Source organism: Apostichopus japonicus, chromosome 19 (genome assembly GCF_037975245.1).
Source record: "Apostichopus japonicus isolate 1M-3 chromosome 19, ASM3797524v1, whole genome shotgun sequence".
Taxonomy (NCBI): domain Eukaryota; kingdom Metazoa; phylum Echinodermata; class Holothuroidea; order Aspidochirotida; family Stichopodidae; genus Apostichopus; species Apostichopus japonicus.
The window spans coordinates 5,608,901-5,627,497 of NC_092579.1; the positions used below are offsets into that span (position 1 = coordinate 5,608,901).

Below are 18,597 nucleotides of genomic sequence, written 5' to 3' on the forward strand. Positions count from 1 at the left end.
AACTAGAGAATTATTATCTTCCCCTTCTCTCAATTGATGTATAAAATTATCGTTGAAACTGTTCGCCGATTATGTTTCGAGCATGCAGCACTCGATCAGACTCTGATCAGGGAGCTGCTACTCTAGAGTAGCAGCTCCCTGCTCTGATAAAAGCCTGCCAGATCTTCTGTTAATCACAATTGAAAGTAAGAAATTTCCACCGACTATTAATAATAAGCGTGTCATAATTAGGGAGAATAATTAATTTGCTTATTATCTTGTTTAGTCGGAGAGGTAGAACAAATGAAATCCTGCCGTACTGGTTAAGCCAATTTTTCACTAACTCAAGTAAAAGTGCGCCCTCTCATGAAAAATATCGTAATGATTTTTTTCTTTTATACCTGTATATTTTTTACCTATAAACGTCAATTTGAATTATAAATGTACACCTACGTCACAATTAATTGATATAAATAATATTTTATGAAATAATAATTATTTTACCGCTCATAGGGTTTCCTAAGAATGAAGGTATAAAATTTATTCTATCGATCTAGTCACCTGGTTCTATTAAACTATTCCGTGTAGCCGGTACCCTGGTCAACCAAAATATCCCACTTATTCTAACGTCGAAAATCGTAAGTTATCAAAATACGACCTTATATTGCATGTATAAGATGTCCTGCGCAATTAAGTTGTCATTGCTCTCCATATTTCCTTCACTTAATTATTCAAACTATGAAAAGTTAATTCCTCACGTACACCGTAATCTGCCTAGTGTTAGCAGCCTATCGTAATGTATCAATGGTATAACTAGGTAAATTCACGATAGTAAGGGCATTAACGTTCAGAGATAGTTCAGTGATCTCATTTTGCTCAGTGGTTAAGTTATGTCCTATTTGATTTCTTCGATGGTTTGACCAGATTCAGCAAACAATAGGAGAATTATAATTGGAATGTATACATGTAAACGTCGGGAGTCAAAGTGTTTTAACTTCGAAGGAAGGAAAAACTTCGCTTAGTCTTACTTCACAGTCACACATGTTGTGAAGTTTACTGTATAATTCCGCAAAATCGGTGGAATAATCCATGCAAGTGTTTCGAAATACAATTTGATGTTTTCCTGTTTCACTGGGGCAATTTTGGGCATTTCCGTAAAGGCTTTGTAGACAAAGATTGGAAGTGGATACATTACAATTTGACTTACAATCAATACATTACAGAGTACAGACTACAGTGCAGCTACATATGTATAATTCAGTAATGGAATTTAGGGGACATAAGAAGTTACCATACACCACAATACTCGCACTTAGCTTTAAAAAAATCCTACTATCATTAGGCCTAGGCTGTGGAATTTGTAGGCTACAGTGGTCCTAGGCCTAGGGCCTAAGGGTATAAAGTAAAATACAAGAAAAGCGGAATTGTTTTTAGGTCATAATTTGATTAAATCAAAATGGACATAACATTACCGCAGTATAACATAGATGATGCCTATAACAAAATAGATGTTAGCCCCAGCCCAGAAATATTGGCTATGCCTAGGTCTATTGAAATCCAGCACTGGCTAACTAGTATGCATGAACAATGCTAGCTTACCTGTTTTCTGGACTAAATTCAGTTTAGGATGATGCTACTGTACTTCTGAGTTTGTTTCTGCAGCTGCCTAGAGTACAAAGCTCACATTTGCTGCAATGAAGCTTACACGCACATAGTGCGGAGAAATTGCATAGGTTCCAGTAGCCTGCAGTATAGAGTATACCACTGTACACAATGCATTTGATCAATCTTTTCCAGATGAAGAAATAGCAACATATTCTATGTGAAAGTTCCTGAAACAATGTATTGGCTTCTGCCATTATTCTGTCAATATGATGAGTGCCCTGCACCAAAACTGTGTCAAAAGTTGGTACAGTTTAACTACGTGGTAGGGAGCAGATAAATGAAACACACCTATCCAAACAGAGTAAAATAAGGTAAAAAGTTCTAAGCAAAAGTTTGATAAAGATATTTGTGTGCCAGATACCCGGGAGAAGCTAAAATTTTGTAGATAATTGGTTAAAGACTTTAAATCAATCATAGCCTGTTTCAGGAAACTTGTGTGGACTATTTAAGAAGAAAATTTCCTAAGAAAGAAGTGCAGTTAGCTTACCCTATAGTGCAACAAACGGATGCTATGTCGTCTGACAAGTACGATATTATGTTTGGCCAAAGAAGATTTTTTGAAGGGATTATAACAATTGTTTTGACAAGCTTTAGTTTATCGTAACTTTGAAAAACAAATACAAATCGTCCCAGATTGGTGGAATAGCTCTGTGCTATGAAGTGCCAATCTACAGTGCCCTCAGGCACTCCTAAGGAGGCTATTGGCAAGTAGTCTGGGCTGTTCCGATGCCAGGCACCCACCTCTTTTCACTCTTGAAATGATGCTAAATCTGTAAGACACTGCTTTTGTGGAGACGGTTACATTAACATGGCCAGAGCATGGGAATAGCAAGTCAGCAATTTATTTATCAGGGTAATAACAGTGTAAACATCATTTTTTTGGCAGAACATGTTGAATGAAGTTGCAAGAGATGGATGAGAACATAAACTGCATTTCAAATTCTTTCTTCAATGAATATAAAGAACATGTTTGGTCGTTTCTAGAAAACAAGACTTTTAGCCATGACTCTCTGCAAAACCTATTGGACAGCTTCAGAAAATTTAGCCTCAAGCACACTGTACGTTACACTATTTCTCATATCACAGTGTTGAGAGGGATAGTTTTATAATAAAAGCAAGAAATAATATTTTACCAGGCAGGTTGCCAACACAAACTGTTTAGGCTGCTTGCATTTGGAGGCAGTAAAAATTCTGATTCATGTGACATGCTGCAAGTGTGTGGCAGATCTGTTGTAAAAAGGAAATGAACCTAACTGAATAATCAAATCTAACTTCTCTTCGCAGTATTCAAAATGGCAGAAGTCAAAGACGCTTTACAGAAGTACAAGACAGCGCCATTCGATGCAAGATTCCCAAACCAGAACCAAACCAAAAATTGCTGGCAGAATTATGTAGATTTCCACAAGTGTCAGAAAAGCAAAGGAGAGGACTATGAGCCTTGCGAATGGTTTAGGAGGGTTTACAAATCTATGTGTCCAATCAAATGGGTAAGTCTTGTAGGAACTACTTCAAATGGCCATCTTAGAATAAATGGAAAGGTTGAAAATATAGAAATTACTTAACATGTAAAAATCAGTCTTTGATATGCAAGGGCGGCGGAAGCACTTTTAATCTGGGGGGGCACCGACATCAAAGGGCACTTTGCAGAAATTCGATTGGACTGATGTAGCCTGATATTTAGTACCCTTTATAACTCTTAATGTATTATCTTATTTGCGTATACACATCACCCCATCAACGCCCCCCCCCCCCCTCAAGGAAAATATGCATACTGGCACTGCAATATCCAATGTGCAAATTGGGAAACAAGGAACAAGTTTTCTATTGAGACAAATGAGGTGAAATCATGCTAGTTGCTAATGTATGAATTTTCCGAATGACAGTTTATTTCTTGTTAATATCTTAACAAATTGTTTCCATTCGAAATAGCTTTGAGTTTGACCCACATAAATTCATTAAAACTCAGGGGCATAGCCAGGATTTGCAAAGTTGGATGCACGACTATCTGAGCGGAGCGCCACCATCGGTTGGCGCGGAGCGTACAAGACAAATTTTGGTTTTACAAACCCCTCAGATGGCCGGAAACGGCCCTTCCAGAGTGTTCATTCCGGTTCCCTGGCCTCTTGCTAACTTAAGACACCTCAATTTTTATGTAGAAAAAGGGCACATTTTTAACCCTGAGGAAAAGTGGGGGGGCACGTGCCCCCTGTGCCCCCCCGGTTCCGCCGCCCTTGTTGATATGTATATTAAAGACTGAGTTTTGTTATTAGTTTCTCTTTTAAATACAGTAGTTCACTTTGGCTATGCTGTTTAAATCCATCCAAAAAAAATTCAAATATTTTGTAATTATTTTTCTGCTGTGACTTCATTGAAATGTGGACGTTAAATAATTAAACAAGAATTGGTTTTACAGCAATGACTTCATCTGAACATTGAGGATTCTCTTAGTTGCATTTGTCTCATTTTTGTCATAAAATATGAAATTCAGTCATATGAATAATTCGTGGAGAGTACAAGTCCAGCACCAGTTAGACAATCAGTTCGTTATTCTAATTGGCTAAGTACAGTAGTAGTCATTTTGTTCTGATTGAAAAAAAAACTTGAAATAAGTCATTTGCATTTCTCAATAGGTGACATTTCCTTTGTACAATCATTACCATTTCCGACTCATAAACCGTGAAATTATCAGGTCATTTCTCATTCCGTCTCGACCATTGCACCTATTCAGCGTAAAACAAAAATTGGGCCGGGGGGGGGGGGGGAGACTTTCCCGCACACCCGTCATTCAGATCAATACAATAAGTAATAGAATTCATGATATTATAATTCAGTTGGTCTTCTGCGAGGATTAATGTCAGTCTTCTCTAGATATCAAAGTAACACAAAATTAAGCAAATAAATGGTGGTAAATATGAACTGCAGGGACTCATCAGATCACCCTTCCTCTAACTTTGAATAGTAAGTTTCATAAACTTGCATTAAATAAAATGAAAGTTTACAACATAAATTTAAAATGTGAACTTTTAATTTCTTTTTTGTATACATTGTTATTCTGCAGGTAGAAACATGGGACAGCCAAGTAGAAGAAGGATCTTTCCCATCAAGGATTTGATGAACTTTCTCAATTTAAGAATAATTTGTTTCATCAGGAAACTTTGAAAGAAGCCAAAAAACCAGCACCTATGGAGAGCAGGAGAAAAACAAGTAACCTAAGACAGATGTGACAGTGTCATATTAGTTGATTCTTTATACCAATCTCATTATCATCAATATGTTATACCTCAGAAGTTATATTGAATCTAATTGAACTTGCATTGTGAGAATTGTACATGTAAGCAGGTAATATGCATAGTCATTTGGGGAAGGTGAAAAAATGGGGGGGGGGGGGGTAAGATTGAAACAGTGGAGAAAGAGGAAATGGTAGCAATAACAAGTCCTCTTTGAAGACAATGTGGAAAATGATTGATTTACACACACTTATTATTTCTCCAATAAAAAATTGTAAGCACTGTTGATAGGAAGTTGCTTTTTCTTTGGGCACACAGAATTGGATCTGGCTATCTTGAAATGTTTTGTGAATGTGAAATAGTATCCTTATATTGCTTGTGGCTTTGTGGTCCTCAGACGAATTTCGCATATATTTTATTGTTGAAAATGTCAAATATCAATATTAGAGACTTGTCAATCTGAAGTTCTCTGCGATATCTTTTCTTTTTTCTTATGTGTTAGCAGACAGTATTGAACAGGGTTTGTTTAACATCAGTATAGACTACAGTAGGATTAACATTAGAAATAGGGGTAGATGTGGAAAGAAATGGACCCTCCATCAGTCCCTCCCCCTCCCACCTGCCGTAGAATAGCTAATTTTGTTTAACAAATGACCAAACACTCCATCCCAAAGTCTATGATACTCTTTTTCCTTCTCCCTGCTTGAGGAAAAAGACCAGGGAACTTGAAGGAAATTTGGTCTTAAAGGATTCAGGAAAGTATGAAACAACAAAAGACAAATGTCATGTACTTTTCTTAACTCTGAAAGAGTTGTTTCAATGTTTCAGATTATAGCTGTTATACATAATAAACATTCACCACTCAAAACATTTTTGTGAATATAATACATTAGATCTGATAGCCATGTATAGGAGCCAGCGAGAACAAAAAAAATTGCTTACAATCCCGTACCCACTAAGAAGGGGAAACTATGGTCACGTAATAAAATTAAATATATACCATAGTTTGATTTTCACTTGATTTGATCGTTAATTTGGAGAGAATAGTATAAATAGAACAGAGTAACAGACCTATATTCTTGTTAACAATTCACAACTAGGGATACTTGACCATCTGCAGACAGGGACATACTACTTTCCGGTACATAATGGATTATTTCAAAATAAAGCCTCAAAATAGGGATCCACCACTACCCAAAGAGGATACATCCCTGCAAATATCTTCCTTTCATCAGAATAAATCTGTTGAATAGGATATAATATGAACAAAGGGATAACATTCATCAATATTATGAAAGACACTTGGACAAATAAATACCAGATGCAATATTCCGTAAAATTTGTGTTAGAGCAGCGTTTTGAGTATTGTCGGTAACTTTTACCAGGTATATATAACCCAAAATAATATTGCGGTTGATCAAACTAAGACGCCCTGATAAATTATTTCCCAAAACGAAGATCAATACGTGAGTATTTAATACATCCTATCGATTCTTATTAATTCACTCCCCAGAGACTGTGTCATGTGAGAAGCAACGAAATTTCACAATTTTCGTCTCCTTCTCCATATTTGCAACGAAATGAGCTAAACCAACTCTTTTATTATGGGACTACTGTACTATAAAGCATTAGCAAGATGATCAAAAGTAACTCAAAATACTGTCAGGTTATACATTCCATGGCATCACAGACTCACCAGAGACAACTCTCATAGGCTTAATTATCTTATTCAGTCCTGATATGTATGCTAACATCACATAAGCAATATGAGGTACTTTCCCATAATTTGTTCATTTTGCCCCCCCCCCCCAAAAAAAAAATAGCAAAGCTTACTAAACCCAAATATCACTTCATTTTGGTTCACAAAATGTGTAACATTGCCTTGAGACTAATACTTTCAAAATTGTGCCTAGTCAATGTTCTTACCGGATCTTATATAACTCGGCATTGAAATAACAGGAATGTACTTTAGATCTGGTTCATAGTAAACAAGCTAGGCTATTGAACTGCACACTGTGCTCTGGTTTATTGTTAGTGATGCTACCTAGAACACTCCTTCAAGCAGGGTTTGTTTAGCTTTCACTGAGCAATCCTTCCAAAAAATACGTCTACATTGAGCTTTCTTTTACAATCGGGGAGAACTAGTTTTCAAATTAGAAAAGACCTATGATTTCTTCCTAAATATTATCTAGCAGCAAAGGTTGATGTTCTTCTATTTTATATACTGTAAGATATCGGCATCTTTATTTCCCACACAACAATGGTATTTGCTTGCTCCAGTAGGCTCCTAATATCAACAATTTAATTCTCACAGAAAAGAAAGACCAAAATGAAGTAAAGTTTAAATTAAAAAGGCCATGCCCTTCTAAAACCCACCCAACGTAGGGCACAAAACCCAAACAACTTGATTCACTGTCAACCCGACCCTTCGCATTGGGACCGCAACCACACGTGATCATTAAGGTGTTACACATCAAGTGAAGTATTAAAACACTCTTCGAAAGGGAATAGATATACACATGACCTTGGTTAAAGGTACTCATATCATTATTTGTTAACTTAGTATTTAAATGAAACTTAGTATTTACATGAAATAAACTGAATAATATGTTACAGCAAACTGTAAAACTCAAAACTACTGTGAAATAAATATGATATATCAATAATATTCATGAATCTCGACCAATTTGCCTTGGCCTTGTAAGTACGCATTTATAAGCAAAGAAAATATTCCAGTGTTGCTCAGTACATTCCATTTAAGTTAATGCAATTGAAACAACATTCACAATGATTGTAAAGGCTTTTAGATGAATCGAATACCATAAGATACATTCAAGGTGGTTAGTAAATCTTTATAAGGCCAAACAGGCAGTTATGAGGTTGTTTTACAATATGTCTCTTAAATTACTACGAAAGCAGAAGATTGCACAGAAATTTGGTAAAGGACGACTTTTTTATACCAGTGGACGGAAATCGTGAAGCCTTCTTTGATAAGATGAAACGTGTCAAGGTGTACGTTGGAGGCGACAATTAATAAAAGAAAACAATATAGGATATTAAACAATGAGACAGATTGTGTAAATTGACTAAGAATAAATATTCTATGGATAAGGAAAACTTCAAAACAGGGTTACAAGTTGGCTTCCCTTTTAATAATGTCTGAATACAAAACCAGATTTATGTGTCTATTGAGACATTCTTTAATACTGTCTTTCTAGTCACATGAGTAAGGAACTAAGAGATAGAAAAACATAAACAGAATAATAATGCAAAAGGCCAAATGACAAAATGCTTAATTCTAGTCTGCTTTACTACAAAACTGTGCCCACTTGATCACAATACACTGCTAGGTCAATGGGACTTCATAATGTCAAAAAAAAAACTCAGGAATGTAAAATACCATGTCAATCCCTCCACTCCCCCCCCCACCCCCATCCCCTCCACTTACCCTTCCATCAAAGTTTTATCTATTTAAGTTCATGCTGACATAATTTTGAGCAAATCATTACTGTGCATCTTGGATATCCAAAAGGACTTTACAAAATGACACTATCTTTTAGATACAATAAGCATCTCATCTCTGCCTACCCCCACCATATGTGCCCTGTCACTCATGTACCCTCTTCCCTCCCTCCTACCCCTCAAATACCCTCTAAACACACCCACACAAACATGTTTTGTGCAAACCTAGTGGCAGGGATGGTAGCATAGATTTTAGTGAGAAGAAACCTTTGTTCATAACCCACTGAAGATTGCTTGCATCTTCATTGTTATAGCTTTTCAAAATCATACAAATAGACAATTGAATGTTTTTGGTTTTAATACTGATCCTTGTTTGTCAGACCTACGTCGTCTTCCTGATGAAGTCCTTACTTACGATAAGCTTATTTACATTAAAATTAAGCACCAAGCGGCAAGAGTTGGTCATAGACTCGGAGAACAACGTCACCTTCTTATGCCAGTCCTCAACCCATGAACTATACTGGTCTTTGGCCTCAGGGCTGGGGGTAAAAAAATATATATAAAAAAAAATTATCAAAGGATTATTGATGTAATCATTGAAACAGCTAGTTCTGTTTACAACATAATATTTCCCACCACAGATAAAACATCAGCAAAACAATATAATTTGCACATGAAATGCTTAACCATGGGAAACTCTTACATTGGTTGAAAGGCTAATGTTAATGTTTATTTAGTCATTCTAGCCAATTTCAAAACAGATGTCAGCAATTTGAGTCTATTTTGCAAATACAAATCAAGGCAAAAATGACATTAAGCAAGGAGGTTAAGGAAAAAAACAGACTACAGATTTCCATCGTAGCTAATGTTTGGATTCATCAACAATAACATGAGTGACAATGTATGAGTAAATCTGGTAGGTAGACCAATAGAGTTTTATAAAACCAGAGGGAAACCTCTCCCAGAGATTACTAGCTTTTAAATATATAAATCATATGCAGCACAGCAGTAGTTTGCAAGCTAACAACCCTGGCTGAGGTTAATACTGCAGATGGAATCTATCTATGTATCTATCTTGGGATATCATGTTTACAAGGTTTGGTGTTTACAAGCATTAACAGAGTGTGACCTTTGAAGACCCCAAATGACCTTTGACCTCCACCAAAAACAGTCATGTTTGTATTCATTATAGGGGAAGCACATGCAAAACACGAGAGCCAATCAAATCTCCTATCTGGAGATAATGTTTTCAAGTATTTCTAGTTTGACCCCTCATGACCTTAAATGAACTCTGACCTATACTAAATTGTTTTAAAACTTTACACTACATAAGGATATCCTACCATGAATATACGACCTCCTTTGATGTTCAGATTTTTGAGATTTTCACATTTTACCCTCTGCTGACCCCAAATGACCTCCACCTAAAACAATAGGGTTCTTGTACTAATGATGGGGAAGCCACATAACAAATATGAGAACTGCAGATGTTACCTATCTTGAGATAACGTGTTGACAAGCTAGGGCATCGACACACACGCCTACGGCAAGTAACCAAAAATTGAAGTGTGTGACATAGCCCTCCTCCCTGTGCCAATCTTTTTTTCATAACAGCCAACGGCTTTACATTTACAAGCAATGTGATTATGAGATTTTGTCAGGTACGAAGGGAAGGGGATGAGGTGGGGGGAAGGAGGGGGCAGGATGGATGTGGGGAACAGAGGAGGCTAGAAGACGTACCTTGATCAACAGTGCTTGCAGCAGTTTTCTTAGTGTTGTTGTGTTTCTCTACCACCTCTCTTTCATTCGTCAGCTGCACATCCTGATCTTGAGAGCGATTTCTGATGGAAAAAGTCATAAAGGAAACATCAGTTTAATCTTAGCCTATTAGCAGAATCAATACATTCATCAGTACATAAATGGCAAGAAGAAATGGATGGTCATTAGGTTGCAGGTTCGTTAAAGGTCTACAAATTTTTTGAATGAGATTATCACACACAACAAATGTACTGAATATGGGGCAGATTGGCTAGGTGTCAGTAGTACTCCAATGTATCAGAAACTAATTAAAATTTCCCTCATATCAAACACGTTTGTTCTTGTTGCTGATTGTCACTACCCTGGTTAAATCATATTGAATCATAATTACTTTTGTCTACAATTAATTCTGTTACTTTATATTCTGTTAAGGCAATATGAAAAGTTCAGATTGCATTGAATTGGAAAAAAATTCAAGTGACCAGGTTGGTAGTTGATATGAAAAAGAATTCTCAATTCTTAGAAACTGCTCTGTAGTCTGAACACATATAATAGTTTGAACTTTCAATTCTCATTAACTACCAACCATCTTCAAATACACTGAATGCATCCAACAGTTGTTACCTAAAAATGCTCATTTCTTTGTTGTACAAATAGTGAGATCCACGAGAAAGAGGTTCCTTCCAATATTAACTTCTTCGATTAAAAATATGTTGCATAATCCAAACATCAAATTGCAGAGTTACTAATCCAAGGAATATGCAAGGTTAGACAAATGTACTACACCACCATCCCCAAAAACGTACCAACCTCATCCCCCCTTCCCCACCCCCCTCATCCCACCCACCCTACTCCAACTCCAAATTCCCTAAAAATGAAAGAGAAAAGGTTGCTTACTGTATGATGGTGTGCTTTTCTCTTTGCAGCAGTTTGACATCATCTGTGAATAGTATAGTGTGGTACATAGCTGGTAGCTCCAGAGTAGGTAGGATGCCTCGTGCTCCGGTGGAGACCTTGCCTAGGATGCCATTGTAGATCAACAGGTCATCAAGATAGAGCTAAGAAGTGGATAAACAAGTAGGGAAAATGGCATCAAGGAAGAAATGGCCAGGGATGTCCCTTAATAGAATAAAAGGTTATAGTCTTTATTCGTGAAATGTCGGAAAAGAAGGTTGGTGACTAAGACCGAGTCGATACTGATGTAAGGTTTACACAGAAGCTGCAGGAATGTGTGAGTGCAAGAAAAATTAATTTCTGAATTCTACTGCAATTCAACTTACTCTTTTCATGAGGGGGTGAGGGTAGGGTGGGGAGGGGGGTGGGGTGGGGAATTTGCTACCATCTGATGGTTCCAGACCTAGAATTTCCCAAATTTTTGTTACTTGCCAAAAGTACATGTGCTTACAAAATCTACTGGCTAAAGTCAACTTCTCATCGGCTTTCATCTTAATTACAACACACATCAGTTACTGTACAGGCTCATGAGAGCTTTAATTTATTGGAACACTATACTTTCTAAATTGAATTGAATGATTAACACATTCATAATTTGAACTGATGGAGGGGAAGGGAGGGGAGGGGGTTGAGGAGAAGCTAAACTGTAGCAGCTGCCCAAAGATTTTTTAGAATGAAGAGGTAATCAGTTATGGGCATATATTACAGAACTAGGTCAGAGTGAAACATTTTTAGAACACAACACATACACATCTTTGAAAGAGTTGGGCTTAAATACTCACACCAAACTCTTTGACTCCCCTCAGAGGTGTCTTACTGTAGTTCCATAGTTTGATCATCGACACTGTCACTGGCTCGTCAAAGATCACATAGACCTTATTAATCTGTCAACAGAAAAAGACAAGATATCAACAATATATTGACAAGATATCAACAATATATTGACAAGATATCAACAATATATTGACAAGATATCAACAACATATTGACCATTTCATTGATCAACATATACAAACAACTGTAACTGGTCGCATTTTATTGCTAAAATCATAGAACACTAGAAACTAGAAAATACTTCTCCACAAATGCCATAGAAAAGACATTCCTTCCTGGCCAACATGATGCAATAGGCTTTCAAATAAGGCCAATCACTTGATTGTAATAAACAACTTCAGCACAGAATGACACAAGCAAATCTGGCTAGTTTTATGGCAAAGTATGCCATATTCCACTAGCTTTTAAGGTACATGTGTAACATGAATGTGCTGAAACATACCTTATTTGTTGCAAACCTGGTTACTTTATAAGAACATTTGTTCTATGCATTGACTGAATATTTGGCAAGATTTAGATTTTGAACCAGTGAGTGACCATTTAAAACAATCCAAAAGAAAACTATAGTTTCCAAAGAGAGATAGAACTGTTGGCTTACCACACCGGGTAGTATTGGAGCTAGCCAGGTATGCCTGCCATCTTTAGAGTCATTGATACCGTCGATGAGTTTGTCTGGCGTCCTCACGTCATCATCAACTCCCTCCAGAATGTTGATGCTTGGAGGATAAGCAGCAACATCTACGAAGAACAGAAACACTAAAATTTGTCAGTCTTTCTTTCGCCTACAGATTAAAATGTATTTATGACTCTTCCCTAGCTTATTAGAATTGTGATGTGTGGTCAAACAAGTCCTCTTCTTGACTGAGATGGTCGACACTAAATTAACTTCTGACATTTCTTTTGCAAAGTAAAATGACCTTTTCATAAGGTGATGTTTATTAAAGTTTACATATAATATTCTAATGTATAAAGGTCTGTAGTGCCATGATTCAGATTTCTAACAAGTACACTCTGTTATAACGGAGATCCTTGTCATAATCAACAGTTTTATTTACAACGGTTGAGGACTGTGGCTCCTGTGCTTTGTATAACTATATATCATGTCTATGGGGAAACAACTTTCTATTAAAGTCAGCTCACTTTTGCAATGAGTGACTCAAGCCATGGCTGGATGCAATGCTGATATGAATACCACACACCAGAAACTATACTTCTGTTGTTCTATGATTCCAATTTCTAATAAGTCATTCTGTGTCAAGGGAGATATGGGTCAGCACCGGTAGTTTTGATTAGATGAGATGACAGGAATACAACAAATCGATAATATTACATTACGTAATGTTCCATTAACTTACATAGCAGGAGGCGATATATATAACAAACAATACTTTGTATTTCAAGTGATATACAAAGTTATCATTTATACTCACTCGTCTCGGTGAGGATTATCTTATTCCCCGTCTCATCAAAGAACTCTATTCCATTCAGACCGACGTAATACTGGTCACCCCAGGTACAAAGTAGCTGGAACTGAAACACGACTGTACTCAAAAGGATTAAGGATTTATATATTCAATTAAGAAAGCTGACGAGAACATTTTTCCAGGCTGTATGGGAATAGCCTCACATGAGGTGAAAGAGATGACATGTTGGAAGTTAAATTGTCTGGCAACATTTTCACACTGAGGCAGTTGTGACTATTTGAAGGATGTTTAGCACATGTGTTGTTTTCAATTGAGATCCTCCTCATAGAAAGAAGGAAAAACAAAAAGAAAAAGAAATGGCACCTTTCAAGTACAGTCTTGATAATCTCCATGGTTGCTATGACAAGAAGTTTAGTCCTACAAGTACGATGCATAACATTACAATATCTTGGCATTGGGAGCATTTACGTGTTTACAAACTGTTGGACTGTTGGGTAAACCTTAAAGAGGTTGCCTCTGTTGTTTTACCTTAAAGGGATGGTATCAGTAGCTATTAGTCACTTAAGAATATTGCAGCCATTAACAAATATCTTCTCTTTTTCTATCAAGACTCACAATGATTGAAAATGAAACTACCAAATTTTTCTTTCTGCAACTGAGAAGAAACAGCATCAATACCTTACCGAGATCATTTCTCGGGACAATTATAGCCCCAGGAGAGAATTTACTTGAAAACTAGTCAAAGTAATAAAGTATTGTCGAAAGCTTTCACACAATAAGAGGCAAATTAAAAGATCAATTTAATGATAATAAATCCAGCTGATATGAGGAATTAATTATTCGAAAGGAAATTTAAACACAAAATTATTTTAATGAGAATGAAAAAAGCGAAGAAGAAGAAAACACAGGAAAGGATACAACCACAAGGCATGTGCATTGAGATGTACTCCTGACTTGGTTCTTCTGAGGCCACGATACTACTCCTGAAAAATTAAGAAGACAGTCATCATTAAAAAGTGGATTTTAATAGTATTGATACAGACACGCAACAGGTCAATTTACCCTGTTTACACATTTAATTTTTGGACTACTGCCCTCTATTTACTTTACCATCCTGCTTGGATTGAAATGCCAGACCATCTAATTTTCAATGACTGTATTTTTTAGATACTTTAGTCACCTCACCTCACAGACTCCTGAGAAGATGTTGGATGTGCTAGGTTACGTAACCGAACATCCAGCTACAATAGAATCAACGGGCCAGCTAAGGGAAGCCTCGCAAATCTAACCGCCATGTCCGGGCCGGTGGATTTTTCCGCGGCTATAATGAGCACAGCCACAAGCAGATAATGAGTCACACTTCAGTGCACACTCTCTCCAAACCACCCTCCACGCAATACAGTTACATTCACAGCCGCGGTCAAGTTTTTACTAAGCCGATTTGAACACAATAGTGAGTTGAACAAAACATCATAGCTAAGTCTCAAGGTATTCAAACGTTTCAAAAAGATAGTATGTTTATACGCCGTATTTTATCCTACTGCAGAAGCAAAACTTCTGTGAAAAATAAGTAAGGAAATGTGAATTTACACTGCAGGAATCTAAAATGCTATCTTTCTTATTTTCCCAGTCGGCCAAGTAGGAACAAAAAGTTTCGTTGCCTTTTTGCAAGGACATTAAGTTTCCTGAATTTTTAAGATTTAAAAATCTAAAAAACTGAAATCACAATCTCACTTCTTATACACGTGCACATAAGCGTGAACCAGAGCCTAACATACGGGATGACTTTAGAATAATCCTACTAAGTTGTATAGAACAGGACCTAAACTACCTAGCTAGGTGAAAAAAATCGGTTGACTGTAGGGAATTTTTCGCACTCCAGCGAAGCTGTACTCTTTTTTTAGCCAGCTAGATCGTAGACATCATGAGGATTGAACAAATGACGATAATTTCTTGTGAAAGAAATTTGAAATAAATGTGGAAAAAATGCGATTATCCTTTCTCCGTTTTAAGTGTAAATGTTATTCTAGCATTCCATGGTTAAGAAAGTTGAAAGAAATTAAGTTTATCAACTTCATTTACTGACTTTTGAACTTCGTAAAAAAAAACGTCCTTTACTACTCTGAAAATCAGTAGAGAAATTAGCAATTGTGTACGAACAGTAAGTTGGTACACCTTTCAAATTTTACGAAAGTTCGAGCAAAATACTTTCGAAAAATTCACGCGAAACTGGCATATCGTGCTAAATGCAACTAATGTCATGTAGACAAGGCTCTGGTACACCCATTTATGAATAAACCATACGACCACATCTGGCGGGGGAAAAAGAAAGTATTTTCTAGAATTTCCACACAAAAAAAGGAAAAATTAATATCCTACCATAGTTAAGTGTATAGTAAATAGCCTAACCACTTCGCCGGTTACGGATCTCACGTAACAACAAAAACACAACTAATTGTATTTTGCGAAGTTGACGTTTTCTACAAGGACATGGAAACAATATTTAGCATTCAGTTAATCATGCCAAGTGGCCTAAAACATGGGATTAAAAGGTTTACTTTCATAAAGATAGCCATACTGTAGCTATCGGGGCCTTGATATCGTGCTATGTCTGTATGGTATAGACTCGTGTATCATGGGGAATAGAATGGTTTGTTCATGCGAAGGAGTCGGTTGGCTTGAGGTGTGTTTTACTTACCTTAATGTTACGGGTATATATACTTTTCTTGAACGTCTAAGATAACATTTCGCATAACTTTACCGATCCTTTACTGACTTACCTAATTAATTCTAGAGTGGAGCCAAAATAGTTTACTCCATGAAAAGTTTTTTGGAAACATGCCAAAAATGTTAACAAACAGGTGTTAGACAGGGGGGTTGTTTGGAAGGTACCTGGGAAAATTCGCAGCCCATGTACAGTATGCCTACGATGATATTTAAGTAGGGGTAAACACTGCAGTTGTAAACTGATGTACGTATAGTAAAATTTTCACCGAATAGTAACTTATATCTCTAACCACATGGCAGCCTAACACACTAAGTCAATGGGAAAATCAAGCATTTAAACCATCTGTTTATTCGTTGAATTTGTGTCGCAGTTAGCTTCAGAGATCAACGTTACGGTCGATGTTCTCTCTTTAACATACATATGTGGCATAGCTTAACTATTGTTTTGTTTAAATTCTGGTTTGTCAATATGGGTTTTCTGAAGTTCTTGGGGGCATATATTTAATGCAATGGCTGATTCAGTTTTTAATTCATAGTTACGTACCACTCATTGAACAAGGCTCATAATGTATAGGCCCAGGTAAAGGCTGCTTTTATCGAACTTTCGAGTAGCGGAGTTTCACAATTGTTCATAAGAGACCCAAGAAATTTTATTTGTGCGGTTTGATAACGTGGAAGATTTGCAAGAATTACAGTATATAAAGTACTGAATCTCGGACATTTGGTAGTGGCGGATTTTAGTGTATAAGTCCTTTTGCAACATAAACTACCGCTCTATTGACTGTCAAAACCGCAAAAGTTAATCCGGTCACTTGGCCAAGTTTGCTCATTGTTTGTGAAGAATAACCAGCCTTGTGTTGTCAGGACGCTGTGCTCATTACTCCGGCTGGCAACCAGCGTGTGTGCATTCAACCATGGGACCAATATGCACATGCATAATGAGCAAGGGGTGCGAGATTTCCGCCGGCCCGGAACCGGCGGTTAGATTTGCGAGGCTTCCCTAACTCTTAATACATTTTTCTTTCTGGAGATATTTTTTCCTGCCTCACCTCAAAGATTCCTGAATGGATTTTGGTAGTGCTGGATTGATTGATGGTTCAGCTCTCTTCCAGCCTCCGAAGGTGACCTCTTGCGCAAAATCGAAGAAACAGTTTCCGGGTCCTTTTCGAATCAAGTATCCACTCTTTGGAGACAGCGGTTTGTTGTCCAGGAATACATGCATTGTCTTTATCTGTCAAAGAGAAAAAGAGGGAGCCTAAGTAGATAATTATTCGTACTCACAGTATGAACAGTTCCTTACCTTTAACTGACAGAAACATGATATTCACACTGCTCATACTGACACTATGAGTGCTCTGAACTGGGAAATGAAATTACAGTATAGAAAAAAATTGTTCCAACTGGATGGGCTGGTTGTTTGACAAGACATGTATATTCAAGTCATATACTTCATGCATATTCAAATAAATGAATAATCAAGCTAATCAGATATGTGTTTCATACCATTATTTAAAGAAAAAGCCTGGAGATGTTTGATTGGAACATATTTCAAATCTTTAACCTTGAGAGGAAAAGGTCCCTGTGCTTTATCAACTGAACTAAAAAGACGAAAATTATGGAAATGCCTATAATGTAGTGCACATAGAGCAAAATCCGGCCTTGAGGGTCACAACTCCTTTTTTTTGCTATGATAATGTCTCCGTTCATCTGAAATTTTTCTGGAATTTGCCCCCATTGTACCAATTTGATCAATGACATGTAACTAAGGACATTAATTTATGACAATTGGCACATACCCCTCGATAAGTATCTTCAGGGCTCTTATTGTAGTTCCATATCCGCAGCCCGGATATTTGAACTTTCTGCTGAAAATCGATGGTGAGAGTATGATCCGCACCTTCGGAAAATGGAGCAAGCCACATGTGTTCGTCTGACGTTGTGATATTTTCTCCGTCCAAGATTCTGGAAGATGAGGCAAAATTAAAGTCTCATTTCAGAGTGGATTAACCCTGGAAACATGCAGAATTGTAAAGGTGAATCTGTATGAGGGAGGAGTGGGGGTGGGATTGGGAAGATTTTTAAGTGTAGGGTGGCAGGTGGTTAGGGCTGGGAGGGGGGGGTTAGGTCTGGGAGGGGGATTAGGCCTGGGAAGGGGGTTATGTCTGGTACCCCAGGGGGAGTTAAGGCTGTGAGGGGGTTAGTGGTACTCACTTATCAAGGGTTCGGTCATCAGATCCATACTCTGGTAGTACGTTCAGGTCTCTGGGGTTTGCGTCAACTTGTTCTAAATTAAAGGGTATTGCTTCACCGTGCTGGTCCATGACCTCTAACCCCGTCAAGCCCAAGTAATAGTAGTCACCCCATGTAGCAGTAAAATTCAACTTCAAAACTGGGACGAAAATGGATGGAGAAAAGAAACATTCTTTTTAAAGGAAATAGCTAATATAAATTGAAAGGTCAACTTCTATTTCATATTAGCGATCAGTTGCTTATTTTTTAAACCTAATTTCTCCAGCCAACCCTACAATGCAGGAATACAAGATATCTTACTGGCCTCTTACTTCATT

The 18,597-nt window shown here is 37.2% G+C and overlaps 2 protein-coding genes across 3 annotated transcripts in view; one reads left to right on the forward strand and one right to left on the reverse strand.

Moving 5' to 3' along the window:
* The first annotated feature begins 480 nt into the window (after positions 1-480).
* Positions 481-4,899, forward strand: LOC139959811 (cytochrome c oxidase subunit 6B1-like). The gene is made up of 3 exons (XM_071957685.1): positions 481-617; positions 2,929-3,131; positions 4,703-4,899. Exons 2-3 carry the CDS (start codon positions 2,937-2,939, stop codon positions 4,754-4,756), a joined length of 249 nt encoding a protein of 82 aa, XP_071813786.1. The 5' UTR covers positions 481-617; positions 2,929-2,936; the 3' UTR covers positions 4,757-4,899.
* A 3,423-nt stretch (positions 4,900-8,322) lies between these two features.
* The window catches only part of LOC139959812 (katanin-interacting protein-like), a 39,517-nt gene continuing 29,242 nt past the window's right edge, over positions 8,323-18,597 (reverse strand). For both annotated transcript variants that reach the window (XM_071957688.1, XM_071957686.1), the window contains exons 30-39: positions 18,242-18,419; positions 17,827-17,992; positions 17,080-17,261; positions 14,222-14,286; positions 13,310-13,420; positions 12,478-12,617; positions 11,828-11,929; positions 10,989-11,149; positions 10,074-10,174; positions 8,323-8,872 (exon numbers count right to left, since the gene is read on the reverse strand). In XM_071957688.1, the coding sequence (XP_071813789.1) occupies positions 8,817-8,872; positions 10,074-10,174; positions 10,989-11,149; positions 11,828-11,929; positions 12,478-12,617; positions 13,310-13,420; positions 14,222-14,286; positions 17,080-17,261; positions 17,827-17,992; positions 18,242-18,419 (1,262 nt within the window). In that variant the 3' untranslated portion in view covers positions 8,323-8,816. The remainder of the gene's footprint in view (positions 8,873-10,073; positions 10,175-10,988; positions 11,150-11,827; positions 11,930-12,477; positions 12,618-13,309; positions 13,421-14,221; positions 14,287-17,079; positions 17,262-17,826; positions 17,993-18,241; positions 18,420-18,597) is intronic.

Excerpts from the sequence above, each read along its gene's own strand:
- LOC139959811 (XM_071957685.1), top strand. The coding sequence starts at position 2,937 with ATGGCAGAAGTCAAAGACGCTTTACAGAAGTACAAGACAGCGCCATTC. Across the intron at positions 3,132-4,702 it reads CTATGTGTCCAATCAAATGG|GTAGAAACATGGGACAGCCA; the intron begins GTAAGTCTTGTA and ends GTTATTCTGCAG.